At 43.7% G+C, this 22,268-nt stretch overlaps 1 protein-coding gene across 1 annotated transcript in view; it reads right to left on the bottom strand.

Annotated features, from left to right (window-relative positions):
• Nucleotides 1-21,399, bottom strand: part of TMEM132D (transmembrane protein 132D) — a gene marked incomplete at both ends in the record, with an annotated part of 633,090 nt that extends 611,691 nt beyond the window's left edge. The window contains one exon of the mRNA XM_082640474.1: nt 21,321-21,399. Within this exon, the coding sequence (XP_082496600.1) occupies nt 21,321-21,399 (79 nt within the window). The remainder of the gene's footprint in view (nt 1-21,320) is intronic.
• Nucleotides 21,400-22,268: the final 869 nt, after the last annotated feature.

Genomic DNA, 22,268 nt, shown 5'->3' with positions numbered 1-22,268 from the left:
GGACTCTGCGCTCTCACTGTGGAGGGCCCAGGTTCAGTCCCTGGTCGGGGAACTAGGATCCCACAAGCCACACAGTGTGGTCAAAAGAAAAAAAAAAAGGGTACAAGTAATAGCCCAATAGTAGAGATAAAACAGAATTATAAGTAATGTTCAATTAACTAAAAAACAGTCAAGGGGGTGCACAGGAAACAGAAAGAATACCATACAACTAGGAAGATGGTAGATTTTAACCTAATCAGATATGAAATTATATGACATGTAAATTGTCTAAACACACCAATTACAAAACAGATTGTTGGAGTGGATATAAAACAACACCCAGTTATATGCTATCTAGAAGACACACACTGTAAATATAAAGACATTAACCGGTTAAAATTTTTTAAATACAGAAAATATACTATGCAATCACTACCAAAAAAAAAATGAAGGAACTATATTAATGTCAGAAAAAAGAGACTTCCAAATAAGCAATAATACAAGGGGGAAAAAAAGAGGTATTATATGCTCATAAAGGGGTCAATTCATCTGCAATATGTAACAATCCTAAACGTGTGTGCACCTAACAACAGAACTCCAAAATACATGAAACAGAAACTCACAAAACTAATAGGAGAAACAGAAAAATCCGTAATTATAATTGGAGAGGTCAACACTCACTAAATAGAAGGAACATGTAAACAGAAAGTCAATCAGCATGTAGGATACTTGGACAACACTATCAATATAACATTCCCTTCAAGAACACAAGGAGTAGTTAGCAAGATAGACCATATTCTGGAACATAAAAAATACTCAAAAATGTAAATGAGTTAATATCCTACAAAGTATATTCTCTGAGCAAAATGGAATTAAACTAGAAATCCATAACACAAAGGTATCCAGAAAATCCTCAAATATTTTAAAAGTAAACAACAAACTCCTAAATAACATATGGGTCAAACAGGAAGTCACAAGGGAAATTATGAAAAAACTATACAAATTGCATGAAAACAAAAGTCTAACATAAAAGTTTGAGAGACAGAGGTAAAACAGTGCCCAGAGGAAAATCTGTAGCATTAGATGCTTATATGAGAAAAGAAGAAATGTCTGAAAAAATGATCCAAGCTTCAATGTGAAGAGACCAGATAAAGAGGAGAAAATTAAACCTGAAGCCGCGAAAGGAAATAATAAAGATCAGGGCAGAAATCGGTAAACATGAAAAAAGAAAACAACAGAGAAAAATAAAATTGAAAGCTGTTTCTTTGAAAAGACAGGTAAAAATCTTAAACCTCTAGCCAGACCGAGAAAAAAGAGAAAAGAACATGCAACTCATTGCAGGAATGAAATAGGTGGCATCACTACAGATCTCAAGGCATGAAAAGGCTAGCAAAAGAATATTACCAACATTATTTCCAGAAATTCAACAATTTAGATAAGCCAGACCAATTCATAAAAACACAACTACCAAAACTTACTCAATATAAGATAATTTGAATAGCCCTAACACTATTAAATTGAATCAATAATTTTAAAGCTTCTGAAAAAAAATCCAAACAGAGGCAGTTTCCTCAGAAAATGTAAAGCAAACATTTAAAGCAGTTCTAGCAATGCATTTATAGTCTCCTCCAGAACACAGAACAGGAGGCAACCCTCCACAGTTCACTCTATGAAACTGGTATGACCCGAATACAGAAACTAGACAAAGACAGTACATAGAAGAAAACTGCAGAAAAGAACTGAGATACCAAAGCCCCACACAAAACATCAGCAAATCAAATACAGCAATGTATTGAAAAGTATACCATGACTAAGTTGGGTTTGTACAAGGAATACAGAGTGATTCAATTGGTGGAAATCAATGGAACCCACAATATCAACAGACCAAGAAAAATCATACGCTTGTGGCAATTGATGTAATAAAAGGATTCGTCAAAGTTCAACATCTATTTATGACAAAATCTGCCCAGAAATTAGGAACAGAACAGAACTTCATCTCCATATTTTTATGAAACCCACATATTTCATAAACATATATATGCATCTACAAGAAACCTACATCATAGTTAATGGTGAAAGACTGAATGTCTTTCTCCTAAGATTGGAAACAAGGCAAGGATGCAAATGCTCCCCACTTTTACTCAACATCATACTGGAATTTCTAGCCGGTACAAAGGGAACGAGGGGAAAGGCATATTGATTGAACAGTAGGCAATGAAACTATATTCACAAATGACATGATTGTCCATAAAATGTTACCAAGAGTCCACCCAAAAAAAGCTACTAAAATAAATGTTTAGGATAAAAGGTCAATATATAAAAATCGATTTTATTCTATATATTTGCAATAAATTCACATTTTAAAAAGAATACTATTCACAAATAGCACCCGAAAACCTGGAACACTTGGGTATAAATCTAAAATGTTTGTGTGGCATCTGTATTCTGCAAACTATAAAACAGTGGTGATAAAAATCAAAGAAAGCCTAAATAAATTGTCACATGTACCATGTTCGTGAATTAGAGAGTTCATTATTATTAAGATGGCAGTTCTCGGGCTTCCCTGGTGGCGCAGTGGTTGAGAGTCCGCCTGCCGATGCAGGGGACGCGGGTTCGTGCCCCGGTCTGGGAAGATCCCACATGCCGCGGAGCGGCTGGGCCCGTGAGCCATGGCCACTGAGCCTGTGCATCCGGAGCCTGTGCTCCGCAACGGGAGAGGCCACAACAGTGACAGGCCCACATACACACACACACACACACACACACACACTCACACAAAATTATGAATCACTATATTGTATACCTATAACTCATATAATATTGTACAGCAACTGTACTTCAATAAAAAATAAAGTTTATTGAGATTTATTTTATGAAAAAAATTTTAATTTAGATTTTAAAATTTAATTTAAAAAATGTTTTTTAAAAGAGGAAGCCTGATTTCTAACTGGGGTAAGATGGTTCTTTGGGACACCTTCTTCTCTGTCTGATGGCTTTCTGAATGAAGTCACTATTCTTCACCCCAACACCTCATCTCTCGATTTGTCCCATCGTGTGGGAGCAGTACTAGCCTGGACTAGGTAACATCTCCAACAACCTGGAAGGATATGAAATGCACTGGGCTAAGTGAAAGTTACATAAGGTATGGTAACATGTATATAAGATTTGGTACCATGTATATAACATTCTGGAAAAAAAGCAAAACTTTAGTGACAGGAGACAGATCCATGGTGGCCAGGGGATGAGGGCAGAGGGAGAGACTACCTCTGAAAGGGTAGGAGAAAACTTTGGGGGTGATAGAAATGTTCCCTGTCTTGAGTGTGGCAGTGGTTACAAGACTATATGCATTTGTCGAAATTCACAGAACTGTACAAAAAGGTGAACTGTACACCACGCAAATTTACCTCAATTAACCTGACACTCACCCACCCCACAAAATACCTTCTCACGAGATTCCACTGTGCAGCCAGCGTTCAGAATCCCTGCTTTACTCCTCCACGTGGACAGATGTTTTCCCTTGACGGCTTTGCTTCATGGTTCTCAGCCTCGATTTCACATCAGAATCAATTGGGGGGGAATCTCTCAAAACCCCCAACGCCTGGATGTCACCCCAGGGTATTCTGATTTCCTTGGGCAACGGAATGTTGGAAAACTTGACAGGTGATTCTAACATGTAACCCAGGCTGAGAACTACCACTCTAAAGGCAATGCTTTTCCAAGAGGATGTTCCTCTCACTTTGGAGAGAAAATTTCTACAACTACGTACCCACTTGCACATTTAAGAACTGATATCTAATATTTTTCATCACAGTTTCAACAGTTGCTAAGGATAAAGTTTCCTGTGTATTGTACACCTTGACATTTAAAACGAAACTGTTACATCACTCTTTTAAATGCATCCATTGGAATATAAATAATAGAATGACTTGACACCTACTTTCAACCATTTATAAAATCTTTACAAAATCTTCTTTAACAATGGCAATCTTACATTGTTCCTCTTCCCCCTAAACTCACATTTCCATTCTGATTCCCATACAGAATTTTATCCTATTGTAATATACCTTTTTTTTATTGAAGTATAGTTGATTTACAATGTTGTGTTAGTTTCAGGTGTACAGCAAAATGATTCAGATATATAGAGATATAGATAGATAGATTCTTTTTCAGATTATTTTCCATTACGGGTTAGTACATGATATTGAGTATAATTCCCTAGGTCCTTGTTGCGTATCTACTTGATACACCAGCAGTGTGTATATGTTAATCCCAAACTCCTAATTTATCCCCCCACCCACTTTCCCCTTTGGTAACCATAAGTTTGTTTTCTATGTCTGGGTTTATTTCTGCTTTCCATATAAGCTGCTTAAATGATGAGACCGACAAGGTATTAATCTCTAAAATATACAAACAGCTCATAGAGCTCAATATAAAAAAAAAAAAACCAACCCGATCAAAAAATGATCTAAATAGACATTTCTTCAAAGAAGACATACAGAAGGCCAAGAGGCACATGAAAAGATGTTCAACATCGCTAATTATTAGAGAAATGCAAATCAAAACCACAATGAGGAATCACCTCACACCGGTCAGAATGGCCATCATCAAAAAGTCTACAAATAACAAATGCCCGAGAAGGTGTGGAGAAAAGGGAACCCTCCTACACTGTTGGTGGGAAGGTAAGTTGGTGCAGCCACTATGGAGAACAGTAGGGAGGTTCCTTAAAAGACTAAAAATAGAACTACCATATGATCCAGCAATCCCACTCCTGGGCATATACCCAGAGAAAACCATAATTCAAAAAGATACATGCACCCCAATGTTCATTGCAGCACTATTCACAATAGCCAAGACATGGAAGTATCCTAACGTAATGTACTTTTAATCTTGAAAGTAATGTACCCATCATCCTATTACACTTTGCTACAACAAAAATATAGGTGTGTCTATACTGAACTTAAATTTTTTTGTTTCTTCTTACTAAAAGATTCTCAGTATTCAAAAACTTCATCAAGTTGGCATTGTTACAATTATATTATGACACAGCATAAATACATTCCACATTTTGATAAATTTTTTTAAAAAATAAAAAGTACTTCTCTTCTTGTAAATGTACCTCTTAATGAGCTATGGGGTGGGAGTGTTATGCTGCTCTGATTAAATTTGTAATTACTAATTGTACCTGGGGACTGTGGAGGCTTTAACACCTGGGAGAAATGAATCATAGAGAGCAAGACACTAGATGGATGAGAGGTATCTTTCTATTGTAAATTCAAAGAAGGGGTGTGTGTGTGTGTGTGGTGTGTGTGTGTGACAGAGAGACAGAGAGGAAGAGACCGAAGATGCACGGGGTAATTGTAAATTAACCTAGAGGGATCAAGTTTAGGAACAAACACATACAGAAGCTGAGGATCTGTAAATGCATTTCTTTTCAAATATCTCCACTTACATACCGCTCAGAAGGGCTTTGCATGACCCCTCCATTCAAATATTCTAGTGTCAAGGGCACTCCTCCAAATAAAGAAATAATGTAAAAGCAAAGTAGTAAACAAAATCAAGCAATTCCTGGGAATTAAAAGTAAATATTATCCCGCAGAGATTGTCAATTCACACAGCCCCAGGGCCCAGCAAAATGACCTAAATGAGTGAAGCTCTGCAGATTCCAGAAACACTGGGATTCCACTCCAGTGTTCATCTCCCCACATTTGACAGGCACCCAAACCCAGGGCACCAGTTCTCTAGTAGTCCAAGTCAGGGATAATGCAACTAGGAAAGAAAAGAAAAGAAGATGGACCCAGTGCAGAGCATCTGGTGGTGACGGCAGCTGTCCTGCTTGGAACCATTGTTGACATGCAGAAGTACCAGGGCTGCTCACCATGGAAAAGAAGCAGGAAAATCCAGGCTCTCGTGAAAATCTGCTGATCTCCAAATAATGACAAGACAGTCACCGCGAAAGCCACACAGAACGTATTTGCAGGCCACGTGTACCACCTGACACCATCTGTCAATCAAAAGCCACACCCCTGACATCCAACTACAGGAGGAAATCCGAAGGCTTTTAAAAAAGATATTCAATACCTTTAAGTTAACCTTAAAAATGCATTCCAATACACAGCAGGTGCAGACAAATACTGTTTGATTCCACTTATACGAGGTACCTAGAATAGCCAAACTCACAGTCAGAAAGTACATTGGTAGATGCCAGAGGTGTGGCGGGGAGGGGCACGAGGGGCGGGGATGGAGAATAGGGAGTCAGGGTTTAATGGGGACAGAACTTCAGTTTAGGAAGGTGAAAAATTCGGGGGCTTCCCTGGTGGCGCAGTGGTTAACAATCCTCCTGCCAACGCAGGGTACACGGGTTTGAGCCCTGGTCTGGGAAGATCCCACGTGCCGCGGAGCAACTAGGCCCGTGAGCCACAACTACTGAGCCTGTGCTCTAGAGCCCGCGAGCCACAACTACTGAGCCCACGAGCCACAACTACTGAGCCCACGAGCCACAACTACTGAAACCCGCGCACCTAGAGCCTGTGGTCCAACAACAAGAGAAGCCACCGCAATGAGAAGTCCGTGCACCGCAACGAAGAGTAGCACCCGCTCGCCGCAACTAGAGAAAGCCCGCGCACAGCAACAAAGACACAACGCAGCCAAGAAAAAAAATTCAGGAGGTGGATGTTGGTGGGAGTTGCACAACAATGTGAATGTACTTAGTGCCACTGAACTGTACAGTTAAATATGGTTAAAATAGTATGTTTTATATTATGTGACTTTTGACCACAACAAAAAAAAACTTTTTTAAAAAAGATTCTTGTAATAACATATAATGGAAGAGAATGTAATAAAAGAATATGTATTTATATATTTATATATATGTATAATTGAATCACTTTGCTGTATACCTGAAACTAACACAACATTGTAAATCAACTATAATTCAATAAACAGTTTTTTAAAAGCATTTTTTTCTTCCTTATCAGTTGAAGGCATATGGCACCCTACTGCTTTATTTGTTTTGCATCCTTTAGAATCATGAGGCTTGCTTTTAAATTCCAATCATTAAAGAATAGTATAAATGTCCTTTCCCTATCAAAAATCTCTTTACCACATCCAAAATAATTCTGGAAAAATTACTTTAGGATAGTTAAAAGGTGACATTTGGCCCAAATGTGCACTGCAAGCTTTGGTCCTTCCCAAAATGTAAATATTAGGTTATCTATAATACCAGAATATCCTAGAAACTGTTCTTCCACTTTGTTTTAAGGTTACATTTATCTGAAGTACAGGCAAAACCCAACTCCCTAATGTGTATTGCCTAATTAAGGAATTCAGCAGAACACTAGATTTATGAGGACCAGATATGCAGAAATTAAAGGGAAAAGTCAGAACTCAATGGTAAGCTGCTTTTACATTTCTGTACATCAAAATCACTGTTTTCCCTCATTTTGTTGACACAGTTCCCTTGAAAATGTAAATAATATTATTTAAGCTGTTCTTTCTCCCTTTCAATAGAATTCTCAGTTGTTTCACTGATCTCACATTTCAAAATATTGAATGCTTGTAAAACAAGCCATTGTGTGTTTTGATGCTTGCTTTTAACAGCCCATCATGCAAATATTTATTCACAACAGTTATTTCCATTGTGCATAGTTTTTACATCTAATGAAGGGCTCTGAAAAATTACAATCATTGAAACAAAAGCATACAGTACATTTAAACAAACATCAAAGGATAAAGTAACTTCTCCAAGAGGGGACAATTCTATACTGGGAGTTGTCGTCTGGGCAAGAATACAAAATTCTCATCTCCCTGCTTTTGGTAAAAGTATTCTGAATTATTTTGCATAAACTGCCTCTCATTTTCTTATCGGGTGGTCTAGGTGGGTTCCTACTCCAGGCTCCAAAGGGGGAGCTTATTGGCTAAACTTGAGCCAATCAGCCTGCACCTATCCCGTCCTTCTGTGCTCAGTCACTGATTCAGAAGACTCACAGAGCAATGTGGACCTTTAAGGGCAGGCCCAGAACTTTGATGGAATTGTTGAGAGATATGCTCTATTTACTGAATTTAGGGTAAAAAGGTGTAATTCTGAGCTGGGGAAGCATCTTGCTTAAATGAAGGACAGTGTGCGTTAGAACAGAACCAATACAGTTAAAGAAGAACAAAGAGAGTCTAGGTCCCTTTGGCATCACGTGAGCGCCTGGATCAAGCCTTGCCTGATGTTAGTCACCCCCAGAATTTCAGCTATGTGAACCATTACATTTCCCTTTTCCTTTAGGCAGAGACCATTAATGTTTACCAAACAAATACTGGGTCAGCCAAAAAGTTACACCCAAATGAACTTTCTGGCCAGCCCAATACATTCTCCTCTACCTTTCCCAGTCCTCCCTGCAGTTAGATGGAGGCTCTGTTTCTAATGCTGGTCAATAAGATGTGGGTATAATGAAGCCATTTCCAAATCCAGACTTTAAACGCATCCCACGTAAATCCCCTAGGTCCTCTCATCCCCTACTGTCATGGGTTCAAAATGGCATAACTACAAAGTCAAAGAGGGTCAACTGGACTCTAACCAAACCAGAAATAAACCTTTGTCAAATTAAGCCACAGAGACATGGGTTTTTACTCATCTGTATATTACATATGTAATATATACATATGTATGTGTTATGTATGTATGTATGTTTTATATATATGTGTGTGTGTACATATATATATATATACACAATACATCAGAGTCTACCCATCATACTAGCCCATCCTCACTAATGTATCCCTTAGGCAATTTTAGATTTTTGTTTTGTACCTGCAACCAAAAGATGTCTAGTTATTCATCACTAGAAAGTATTTCCTTAAATAAATCAAACTCAGGCAGAATTCTTCCATCCAATCCATGGCTTCTTGGGGAAGCCATGCACTCTGCTTCCTATTCCAAAAAAGGAGTCTCAGCTGAAGACCTGCTTTGATTTCTTCCTTCACAGCCTCTGTTAAAGGTTGACTGAGGATAGTAACCTAGAGACCTTTGGGAGAATAAAACGGTACCTCCTCTTGAGAGCCTCCAGTTCAAAGAAACCCAAGGAATACTTTCAAATCCTAGAAGACTGTCTAGAAAAATCATAACTGAATCAGCCGTTAATTGAGCACATGTTCACCAACACCATGACCAGCAACATGAGAAACACACGCTAAGGGTCCTTGTTTCCTTCCCACAGTCCTCTTGGGAAGAGAAAAGTTACACAGATGAGATATTTGAACATGACTTTTTGCAAGGTCACTGAAATCAGTTTTAACAAGCTGAGAGTTTCTTTGGATACCGAAGACGGGCACATTTCACACCAATTGCGGGTCTCTTCCAGAACTGAAGAGGCTGGGGTCCTGACAGCAAGGTGGGCAGGAATCTCCTGATTCTGGGGTTCCAGATCTGTCTTGGGTGCCACTGGACAGACGCACCCATCTGAGACAACGAACAAGGAGAGGCAGCAGCTAACGAGATCAGTCCTTCTTGCAGAGAGCGGAAGAGCGTGTGGTTCCGTCGGGAGCGCCCTGAGGGAGGGAAGCACTGGGTCCTCTGGGCGCCGAAAGGAAGGCAACGGTGCTAGTGGGATCTGGGCCAGAACAGGAGATACTGTGGCTGGGGCTTTCTGCTGGCTGCTGCTGTTCCTCCCCCAGCCTGGGTCCCTGGTGTGCACGGCGGGTCTATACAGCCCCTCACACAATTCAGGAAATCCATCTCTGCCAGAGCAGATTCTGTTGTCAGCAACTGAGAACCTTGGCCGACAAAGAAAAAGCAAAGATCATAGAAAAGACCTCTTAAGGGCTCTAAGGGGAAATCAAGGCTGCATTCCTTCCTCTCTCCGCTTAATCAAACACGTTTCCGTACCAGTATTCGTTGGCTTACCCGAGAGAGGTAGGAGTTCAGGTCTCAGTGTCCAGCACTTCGAGGGCAGAGTTGATTTCATATTCATTGACACATCCTCAGAGCCTACCTCACTGTGTTTGTAACTTGCCCTCAACAAACTAATTGTTGGATAAATAAATCAAAGCCCTTGGTGCTTAGTACAGGTGACAGTCCCTGTGGCAGACAAAGTAGGAGAGCTAGGTCAATCTCAGGGCTGAACTTGAAGAATTTTTGCTGTATTTAAGCAGCAGGGGCCCTTTTAATTCTATCAAAGTCACAGAATCAAGGAATTCAGGTTTATGTATTTTTTAATAAACTTATTTTATTTATTTATTTTTGGCTGTGTTGGGTCTTCATTGGTGTGCATGAGCTTTCTCTAGTTGCAGCAAGGGGGGGCTACTCTTTGTTGCAGTGCGCAGGCTTCTCATTGCGGTGGCTTCTCTTGTTCCGGAGCATGGGCTCTAGGCACGTGGGCTTCAGGAGTTGTGGCTCGTGGGCTCTAGGGCGCAGGCTTAGTAGTTGTGGTGCACAGGCTTCATTAGTTGTTGCACGTGGGCTCCAGAGCACAGGCTCAGTAGTTGCGGTGCACAGGCTCCAGTAGTTGTGGCACGTGGGCTCAGCAGTTGTGGCTCGCAGGCTCTAGAGCGCAGGCTCAGTACTTTCAGTGCATGGGCTTAGTTGCTCCACAGCATGTGGGATCTTCCTGGATCAGGGCTCAAACCCGTGTCCCCTGCACTGGCAGGCAGATTCTTAACCAATGCGCCACCAGGGAAGTCCCAGAATTCAGGTTTAAATGTCCACCTGTTGTTTTGATTCTGTTCTATGATAGTGATTCCCAAACAGCATGTCCTGGAGAGATTTCATCTTCCCAGGTAACTAGATCACATCCTTCTCACTGAATTTCTAAATGCATTTTCATTTTCCCTCATAACCTTGAAACTGCAGGCTCTTTACCTCCACATTATCTGTTGACCGGAGTCCTCTTCACATAGCATCCCCAGGAGCACCCACTGTAAGCAATTGTGCATCTTCCCACTGGCCACAGACTGTATGACCTCACCTGCTCCAAATGCACAGCCTTCAAGAGGCAAGGCATCACAGGGCCCTGGACCACACTTGGAGGAAAACAGCTTCGGGGCCTCAGAAGCTACATCCTCGATGTGACTCTCTCCATGACACATTTTGAATACTTTTTGGGGCCACCAAGGCACTCAGCAAAGATTGTGGGGTACAGCAGACATCCACAGTGCCATCGCTAAGGGCATCAAGGTTCAACAGAACGGATGCTTTCATGTATCACTAACACCTGTACAAAAAGGTAAGCCTGTCTGGAAAACAGCTTGTCAACAAAAGCTCTACCCATACTCTTTGGCCTAGTAATTAAATAACTGTGATTCTCTTTAAGAAAGTAACTCAAAGCACAAATTATGCACAAAGATAATTATTTCCTCATAATAGCAGAAAACTATAAATTATGTAATTGTGCAAAAAGAGCTGAAAAATTTCAGCTGTGGTGCAGACATTAAAAATATATCCCTGATACATTTTTAAAACATGAGGAAATGCTTATATAAACATATGAACTCAAAAAAGTCAAAAACCAATTATGTGTCCCAGAGACAGTGTGAACACAACCGCTTTTAAAATTCATAGAGAAACAGCTAGAACGAAAGACATCAAACTGTTGAGGCAGTCATCTTCGGGTAGTGAGATTATTTATTTTTACCTCTCCCTCATGTCAGGATTACTTTGAAGTAGCTTACAAAAAATAAATGCACTGGGATAGAAGTAAGCAAGGAAGCAGACAAGAGAGACAGAATAAGGAAAATAAAATAAAGCCAAGGATGAAGCTGAGTCACAAGATGTGTCTCTTAAATTTCCTAGACTTATAAATAGCAAAGTTGCCTCAGAGACTCCTAGGAGTTCAAGCAAAGACAGACACTTGGAAATTCACTTAGAAAATTCACGGTGTTCACAGGATACAGTGTAAACTATTTCTCAGGATAAACACAGATTTTTTTTTTTTTTCCTGGTACTAAGGCCTGAGAAGTATTTCTTAGAAAAGGAACTTGGGAAAGAAACAGGTTTTTTTGTTTGTCTGCTTTTTTAAATTTAATTTTATTTATTTTTTATACAGCAGGTTCTTATTAGTTATCTATTTTATACATATCAGTGTATATATGTCAATCAAAATCTCCCAATTCATCTGATAAAGTCCTTAAATATCCCTCCACTCTGTCTGTGCACATGTCCCTCTCAAGCTCCTGGCGCTGTCCTTCCCCAGCTGGCATTTACTGCCCCAAGTTCAGCTGGCTGCACTATCCACTTATCTCAAGTGTTAGACTGTTCTAACTTCAGATCCTTCCCAGAGCAATTCTGCCACACAGCATCCTTGCCCTCCTTCTGTGAACCTGCTCCTCTAATGAAAGAGCATCCCATCTGTTGTCACAGCTGGTCTCGACACAGACGTCCACCATGGACGGGCTGGGACGGGGTCCTGGGACGAGAGCCTGCAGGCCGTGCTCAAGGTCGACACCGGCCATCAGATACCATCAGGCACCCACGAACCACCAAGGCTCAGTGCCACCCAGGAGTGTCTGCCCAGCGTGTTGACAAGGATGCTGGAGTGAATGCAAACTTGGTCCCTGGCTTCAGAGAGCAAGAAGCACACGTGTCTTCCTTTTTATGGGATGGAACTTCATTTCTATTTGGATTCCCCATTTCACCCAGTAGCCAAACAATACCCCCCGCTTGCAATTATTACAGAGATCACGTGCGAGCTCTGAAAGATTCAAAGTGCCCACGACAACCAGGAGGGTTCACTTCAACGACAGACTTTGTCATTGGTCCAAATGGCATCCGGTCTCCTGCGGTCAGTACAGGCAGACCACAGATATGCCTCCGTGATCTTGACCTCAGGGCCTCCTCAGGCTGATTGGGCTTCCTTCCGCCATGTCTGCTCCAGCTTCCTCGGCTGATCTGGGAAATATTCTGCCACTCTCAGCACGTCGCTGGAACTCACTGCCTGGTCACTGCACACAGACATGCCTTCTGCTTTTTACAGCAGGTTCTCTTCCTCTATGAATCTCCAAGTATATTTGAGAAATCTAACTTACATTGCTCTAACTCATCCTTGGAGTGAAGTGACACAGAGCATCTCAAAAGCACTCTGGCATCTGAACTAACCTCCAAATCCTCCTTCCCTCTCCCCCCGGTGAAAAAATATTTACTGAGGGCCTCCCTGGTGGCGCAGTGGTTGAGAGTCCGCCTGCCGATGCAGGGGATACGGGTTCGTGCCCCGGTCTGGGAGGATCCCATATGCCGCGGAGCAGCTGGGCCCGTGAGCCATGGCCGCTGGGCCTGCGCATCCGGAGCCTGTGCTCCGCAACGGGAGAGGCCACAGCAGTGAGAGGCCCGCATACCGCAAAAAGAAAAAAAAAAAAAAATATTTACTGAGGTGAAGAAGGAGAGGGTGTGCTCAGAAAACACATGCCCGTGAACATATGTTTTTCCAAATCTTTTGTCTTTTGCTGGAAATCTAAAGTCAGGAACCTGGCTGTTCTGTCCTGGGCTTTCTGCTGTAGCAAGAGGCAGTGGTTGACATGTTTTACCTGCTAAAGAGATGAGACTTAAAGGGTGATGAGGATTAAGGGCAGGCAGAGAATTGCCGACATCAACATCGGTTTTGATATCAAAATCTTTTCCTGCCACAGTGTCCTAAGAGATTGTGTCCAGAACCTTGAGAATCTCAGCGAGTTATATTATAACTTAAGCATCTCCCCACCTACCAACATGGCTTTCCCGACCAAACACACAAACAAAAACAACAAAACTGAAGTCTGACTGCCACCTTCTTTATTTAGTGAGTCTGCTCAGCAATTCTCCCATAAACATAAAAAGATACTATTTTTCACAAGAGGAAAATAACCAATGTTGCTAATGGCTAAAAACTCTTTGCGACTGCCTGTCTTTTCAAATGTATATGAAGTCTGATTTCTAGGCTTTAGTTCAGAGAAAGAGAGAGACAAAAGTTTTTATTCCCTTTCAACTGTTTCAAACATATTTCTTAACCTCAGTTACTGCTGTCCTGTCATGACAATATGTACTTAATCTCTTTTTGAATATATGTCACAAATCTTTTTACTTTAAGTTCAAGGGCCTTCCTCCCCTATGGATACTTAATTTCTGGAAGTTGATGGGACAGACATCTTGGGTGATAGGTCTGTATACAAGGGACCCTTTGAACCCTCCTACACTGTTGGTGGGAATGTAACTTGGTGCAGCCACTATGAAAAACACTGTGGAGGTTCCTCAGAAAAATAAAAATAGAATTACCATATAACCCAGCAATTCCACTCCTGGGCATATGCCTGGACAGAACTATAATTCAAAAAGATACATGCACCCCTGTGTTCATTGTAGCACTATTCCCAATAGCCAAGACATGGAAACAACCTAAATGTCCATCAACAGATGAATGGATAAAGAAGATGGGGTACATATATACAATGGAATATTACTCAGCCGTAAAAAAGAATGAAATAATGCCATTTGCAGTAACATGGATGCAACTAGAGATGATCATACTAAGTGAAATAAGTCAGAAAAAGAAAGAAAAATACCATATGATATCACTTATATGAGGAATCTAAAATATGGCGCAGTAGTTGAGAGTCCACCTGCAGATGCAGGGGATATGGGTTCGTGCCCTGGTCCGGGAGGATCCCACATGCCATGGAGCGGCTGAGCCCGTGAGCCATGGCTGCTGAGCTGGCACGTCCAGAGCCTGTGCTCTGCAATGGGAGAGGCCACAGCAGTGAGAGGCCCGCGTACCGCAAAAAAAAAATAATAATAAAATATGGCACAAATGAACCTATCTACAAAACAGAAACAGACTCACAGACATAGAGAACAGACTTGTGGTTGCCAAGGGGGAAAGGCGGGGGAGGGATAAATTAGTAACTTGGGGTTAGCAGATACAAACTACTATATATAACATAGATAAACAACACGGTCTCACTACTGTAGAGCACAGGGAACTATATTCAGTATCCTGTGATAAACCATAATGGAAAAGAATATAAAATAAAGAATGTCTATATGTGTCTAACTGAGTCACTCTGCTATACGACAGAGATTGGCATGACATTGTAAACCAACTATATTTCAATTCAAAAAATAATAAAATTTAAAAAAAATCAGTACTCTGACACTTAAAACATTTTTAATAAATAAAATCTAAAAAGAAGCCAAATCTTGAAAAATAAATAAATAAAAAAGTTGACCCAAAAAATTAATTAAAAAAATAAATAAAAGGGACCCTTAAAACTGATATTAAGTGAAGACGACCCTGGCCTCAGGTTGTTGGGTGATCCTCTTAATTCTTCCTGGATTTTTTTTAAAGCAGATTTTAAAAAATAAATGAAGAAAGTGATATAGAAATATCCTGAGTCTTTGGTCTCATGTCACGACAAATCCACGCTGGATTCCTGTGGTCACCACTCACTTCTGCTCTAGAACCTTCACAATATTCTCCCCATAATTCACTCAAGTTTGTTGTCTGGCATCAAAAGTCAAACTCACAAATCCACATGTTCACAGAATCCAACATTCTCCTTTTGGAAACAGGAAAAATATGTCTGCCTTCATGCTACATGCTTCTTCCTCATTATTTACAATTTTACTAAAAAGCTACCCAGACTTTTAGTCCTGGTGAAACAGAGGTCACGTCAGTCTCCCCTCCTCCCCCAGGGCCCACGCATGTTAGTGAAGCCAATGAATGACGGGATGCTGGGATTCAGAGAGCACAGCCGAAGACTCTTCAGCATCCTGGCCTAGGAGACAACCACACAATTTCACATCATCAGATCCCCCCCTCCACCTCTGTAACAGCCTTGGGATTAAAATCCATGTTTTAGTTCCTTTTAGGTATCATTCCCGATTGCTGCTGGAGAAATGAAGGCTGAGAAAATTAAAAAACAGGGGTTTCACTTATTCATTCCTTCAACAAACAATGAGCCACATCCAAGGCTCAGAGCTGAAACTCCACGGAAACCCCTCTGCACTCAAACTTCAGCATGTCAGGCACCACACGTAATTTTTGCCTGACAAATGAATTCATTTTTAGTTATTATACATAATCACGAGCAGAATGTAAAACAGTTAACAGTGTGGGCTGAAGCATCAGAATTCAGACTGTGACACTTTAGTTGTAAGAGCTTGGACAAGTTACTTCTCTGAGTTTCCATTTCTGCATCTATAAAATGGGGTGAATAAAATCTAACCCATTGGGTTTATCTGCAAATTCACAAAAAAACACTTTCAGCAATCACTCAGTGCAGTGCCTGGCATACAATTTTAAATTACTTTAAAATTCACTGTTATTATTATCAACAAAAGTATTTCCTGCAGCACTTTGAACTACTGGGTGGAAAAAAAAAAACCCAGCATCAAGCCATTTTACTGCTGTGCAAAGTTCCTTTCAGCAATAGTCTACAGTCTTAAGGATACTTAAAAATTTATTGAGTCCTTGCAGTGTCCAAAGTACTAAACTCAATACTGAAGAGAAATCAAAGAGAGAAAAATACACAGAGGCTGCCTCTAGAGGTACTTAAAATTTAGGAGAGGAGACAGAAAATGGTTTTAGAATGTGTCACCCCCGTAGAAGGTTGAAAAGTGCCTCCCCACCCTCACCAAAAGATATCTGCGTCCAAATCCCTTGAACCTGTGAATGTCACCTTATTTGGGGGAAGAGAGGGGGAGAGGGGTCTTTGCAGGTATGATTAACGTAAGACAGGAGATGATCTGGATTATTCCGGTGGTCCCTAAACGCAACCATGTGAGTCCTTACATAAGAGGGAGGGGATGGGAGGTTTTAGACACAGAAGAGAAGGAGGCATGAGGACAGACCTGAGAGAGATGGGAAGACACTACCTTCAAGTGATGTTGCCAGAAGGTAAAGACCGCCGGCACCCATGAGGAGGTGGCACGATTCTCCCCTAAAAGTCTCCTGCCAGCACCTTCATTTTGGCCCTGGGACACTGATTTTGGACTACTGGCCTCCAGAACTACGTGAGAATGAAGTTCTGTTGTTTTAAGTCACCACGTTTGTGGTCATGTGTTAAGGCAGCCACGGGAAATTTACAGACCGTCTGATTAAAATCCATCCGTACCTCCTTCTATTCCTTACCAGTGCCTGGGAAGGAGCCACCACAGAATTCATCCCCCGCCTGGACCATTTTGAGAGGGAAAGAGGCTGCTATTACTAGCCTCACCAGGACGCCATGGGCAACTGGTGCTGGTCCAGGTGAAAGAGGACATGCCACGGATATCCCCACACCCTACCTGACCTCTGCCCATCTCTAGTTCACTTCCCACCCTGTCCTTTCACGCAGTACCACAAGCTCCACGGCTCTCTCTCCCGGCCACACTGGCCCTCTGGAGTCCCCGTACGTGTCTGCACCCTCCCTGTAAACACCAACCCATCCCTCAGATGCTTTAAGTCCAATGCCAATATACCTGCGCTCAGAGATGCTTGCCCTGTCCCTCTAGCACACCGCAGTTGAAAGTTTACATTCCTTTACATAACATTTTTATACAATGTATAATTACACTTTTATATAATTAACATCTTTCTCTATCTCCTCTATAAACTGCCAGTTCCAGGAGCACAGTAACCGTATCTGTGTGGGGTTTTCTCACTACTGTAATCCTATGGCCAGCATGGCGTGGGGTATACAGTTGGTGCTCCAAAAGCAGCTATTGTGATAAAATAAGGAAGGAGAGGGGACCAAGGAAACCAGGAGGGGAAAGGAAGAGGGAACTGAACACCGAACTGGTGGGTTTTGAGCCCATGACTTAAAACCATGGACGGTTTGTGCACTTTACAAGCTAGAGGAATGACTGGCAGTGAACTATCCTGAATCGAGCGACACTTTAGTACCTTCCTGACCCTGTGTCCTCAGAACACCGGCAAACAGTTCTTGCAGAATTCCATGCTCACTCAAAGCCTGTGGCCTTTAGTATTTGTTGAACCATCAAATTTTATGGATTTATGGATGGATGGATGGATGGATGGACGCATGGAAGGATACATGGATGGATAAAGACTGGTTGAATAAATGGGTGAGTGGATAAATGGATAGATGAATTTAAAATACAGGGTAGTATAAGCTTCTGCAATAGCGTATTTTTGGAGTTTTTGTTTTTTCATTTTTTCTTGGCTTTCAGAGTTGAACTAAATTAAACAGAACTTAATACTTAGAATTCTAAATTTCTATGCCTATAAGTATTTCTTATAAGATCATATTTAGTACCTAACTTTTTAATTCAAGAAAAATGAAACTTCTTGGTCTCCCCATTTCCTCTCCTTTTAATTTTGACAGTGTTTAAATGTAAGCAATAAAGTTTAGTCTGTCTCTCTGTGTCTCTGTCTCTGCCCCTGTCTTTCTCTCCCTCCCTATCTCTCTCTCTCCCTATCTCTCTCTCTCTCTCTCTCTCTCTCTCTCTCACACACACACACACACACACACACACACACACACATACTCACACACCCCAACGTGCTCCCTCCTGGATACTTTTTCCTCCCCTGAGAGCCCGGACAAGGTGTCACTGTAAACCAAAGCGCCTTCCAGTCCACAGCTGTGGGAGGATATTTCCTAAATAAGAGGTGATGCTCAGCCACCCAGATGCTTCACTTCTGACCTAAGAGGGAAGCTATCAAGGTGGAAACACTCTGCGCCAAGGTGCCCTCACAAAGCCACTGCCCAGGAGGCTGGCTGCACTCTGCCACGGGATGCAGGCAGAGCACGTGCCCAACACGACCCACGGACAGGGGTCCATCACCACAGGAGCTCCTCTCCCGGGATCCCAGACCTCTGAGTGTCTGCTTCTCAACGGCATTTGCAAGAGGACATAACTCTGGGGGATGCAGGTCAGGGTCATCACAAGCAGCCTACATGGTGCCACCTTCCTGACTTTGTATTGAAAACCTGCCTGGCTCTTTGCCCATCTCTAATCTCATTAATTTGTCTTTGGGCCCCTTTACTTTCCATGCCCTGACTGCCCACCCCCATGAAACGAATAGCAACATGTTAAAACACATCTGCAAGCTGGCACAGCTGTAATCTGCATCAGGTTCCCCAGGAAGGCTAGACTCTAAACATAAAACACAAACTCTCTGACAACTTCATATAAGGCTGCTCTCCAGGAAAGGCTGGGACTGCACACCAGTGCTGGTAAAAACTTTTTGTTTCATAATAGAGTTCCCAGGTCCCAAGGGATAGAACTGCAAGTGATGAAACTTTATTTTTATTTGATTTTCAAAAGATCTACGAGGTTGCTCTATGACCAATCACTTCCTGCTCATAAAATTTAAACATATGGGTTCAAAGACGTTAGCCTGGTAATGAAGATCTGTGCACATCTGTTCCTTCAAGTCTCCATCTTTGGAAAGAACTAAGGCAATGCAGTAAATATAAAAATATGCTGAAACACATATTTAATACTTGGTAATAATCTCCATCTTTCCATCAGACCCAGACAAATTAGGCACTTTGGATGGTGTGTGTCTATGCATATGTTTCCTTCCAATTAAAATCCTCTTAAATATAGTCCATCTTGGATTTCAAGCTTTTTTAGAACTTTCAGGTGGTCGGAGGATCTGAGAGGGGAAAGTGATGTGAACATATGGGAAAAAGAACTGAATGGCCCATGTGTTTAGAATTCATACCTGCACCAGGAAATTTTCTACAACTGGAAGGTTTCAGGGCTGTGAAACTCAAAATATGTCATAGGCTGGGCTTACAGCATCCTTCCACAAGCCGAGACCTCCACATCAGAGTTCCTCATGTTAAGGACATTTTCAGTGTCTCCACTTGAAAAGTCCAGAACTAGCAGGGCAAATACAGTTCTCTTCAACCCTGCTCAGCCTAATAAAGAAATCAGTAACTATGTGTGTACCTAACCGAGGAAACTAACAGTTGGGTCATATTTACAAAGCTTTTCCGTACCTTAATAAAACCTTGTTATTGCGGCATAAAAACAGAGAAGTCTATTCCTATTATCAAACCAAGTGACAACCAATAAAAAACATGCCTCGTAGCCATAGGCAAGCAAGTCTGCTGGGCTGTTGTTGCTGTGGATCTGGGTTTTTTTAACCTCACGTCTGCCTGGGGTGGATTCACTGAATTCATCGAGCTTTTCTTCCGTTTCTTGTGCACATCACAAATCCCCGAGGCGCTGGTCCTCAGAATTGTTCTAACTCATAATTAGGTGACATGAGCCCATTACGACTGCACTTGAAAAGACAGCCAAGCAGGGTGGGCATAGGTCACCCTCTTCCTACGTCACGCCAGCAGAAAAGCCGGCTATTGTCAGATTTAAAGCAATGTAACCTCAATGATGCCTGAAGAGCTCAGAGAACAGAAAATTCCTGTAATTAAAAAGGCTCTGTGCATGATAATTGGCTTTGAAGTTTCTGAGAGAGATCTCATCTCGAAAATCTTCTCAGGAAAAAAAAAAACTCTGTTTACAGGGATTTGGGGACACACATGGGAGACTGCTAAGATGCCCCGCTTTGCTCCTTATACATTTCTCTGTAGGAAAGAGGCCCCTGTGGGAACCCCACACAAATAAAGAGACCTGATCAGTAAGGAGAAAGAATGGCGGGTCCTTTCTACAACCTCCGGTGTGAATCGAATAATTTCCCTTCAAGGAATTCGTGTCCTGAGCTTCCAAACTTGCTGTGCCAATGACAGACTGGGATGGAGACAGATGAGGCAAGCAGATGCGGAATCCCCGCCTTCCTCACAGCTGCAAGTCAGGGGCTCTGCTGGGATAACGCAGGTGACAAGCAGGGTTTGAAACTCCGCGTCCACCCTGCACGGATGCTGCCACCGGACAAATAGCCACAGAAGGCAAAGGGAGAGAGAAGCCTCTCTTAGGGAAACGCAGGGCCACCTCTCCGGAGCTAGCCCCATGCCACAGGCACAGGAGCCCACGATGCACGCAACGGCACTCCCATACAGAGGCGTGCTCCGGCATGATTTCCTCACGGGTCTGTGCCAGTAGGAAAAGTCAAGCCCAAATTCCTGAACCTTTCCAGGAGGTCGCTTCAGTCCCTTCCTCTGACATCTTGCTCAGCCCTCCCAGGGCCCATCTCTCCTTTCAAGGTTCCCCACGGCCCCCTCCCAGAATGGAACACGCGGTCGGGGGAACGAGGCTCTTTTTCCGCCCTGGCGGTCTCACTCGGGCCTCCAGCCCCAGTCTTCCGGGGAGGCACCTACTACGAGGGGCAGCGGGAGGATCTCGGCCGCCGCACGCGCGCGTGTACACGCACAAACGCACACGCACACCCACTCTGCCGGCCGCCCCCATCCATGCACGCCCTCCCACACACTCACTCCCAGCAAAGTTCGCCCCGGGGCCCCAGAGGGCGGCGGCGTCCCCTTACCTTTGGAGAAGAGGGCGGCCAGGCTGACGAGCACGGGGGACCAATGGTGCCACAGCGTTCCCATCGTAGACGCGCACATCCCGGAGACCCGGAGCGCAGATCGGCGGCTCCCCGGCGCCGTCTGGGCGGAGAAGACACAGTCGCCAAGCGCCCGGAGGACCGGAGCGGGCCGGGAGGGCGAGGGAGCGCCGGGCTAGGGGCGCGAGCGGCCGCGGCGCCCTGCGTCCTCCTCCCGCCCGTCCATGGCCTGCGGGAGGCGACACCGCGCGCCGCTCCGGAGTTGCTCTCCCGAGTCCAGCGCGCGCGCAGGCAAACCCCACCTCCTTTTCACCCCCACCAGGATATTTTTACTTTCATCCACGCGAATTTGTTCCTTTCCGTTTACCCAGCGAGGACTGGCTCCCAGGTGGCCCCAAAAGGGCGCATCCGGGAGCGCGGGGACGCGGGGCGAGCGGCTACGGGTGGGCTAGCGGGCGACGGCGGGGCGGCGGGGTGGCGGCGTCCGGGGCGGAGGCGGTGCGGGGACCTCCGGCCGGGTGGCCAGGCTCCCGGAGCGCCGCGGAGCGCCCGGGCGCACAGCCCCCATCCCGCCCGGCCGCGCCCCGGGGCGCGCGCCGGCGTCCAAAGTTTGGCGGGGCGCAGCCGCTGCCCGCGTCGCCCACCCCAGCCCCGGCCCCGGCTCCGGCCCCGGCTCTGGCTCGAGGGGCCCTAGGCGCGCGGCGCGCACGGCCCGCTACGGGGATGCGGGGCTGCCCCCGGCGCCGGGGGGAGGCGCGCCACCCGCGCGCGGAGGAGGACCTGCAGGCCCGGGGACCTCGCCGCCCGCGATCGGCCGAGCCTGCCTCCGGCACGGACGCGAGCACCACAGAGCCCCCAGCGCGCTAGGGGTCTGCCTTAAAAATTAGTCTTTTTAAAAAAAGCCCCACCCTTTCGGAGTGACAGCCGCGA

The sequence above is a fragment of the Mesoplodon mirus genome, assembly GCF_964341445.2.
Source record: "Mesoplodon mirus genome assembly, chromosome: 13".
Taxonomy (NCBI): domain Eukaryota; kingdom Metazoa; phylum Chordata; class Mammalia; order Artiodactyla; family Ziphiidae; genus Mesoplodon; species Mesoplodon mirus.
This window is presented reverse-complemented; position numbering and strand designations above follow the sequence as displayed.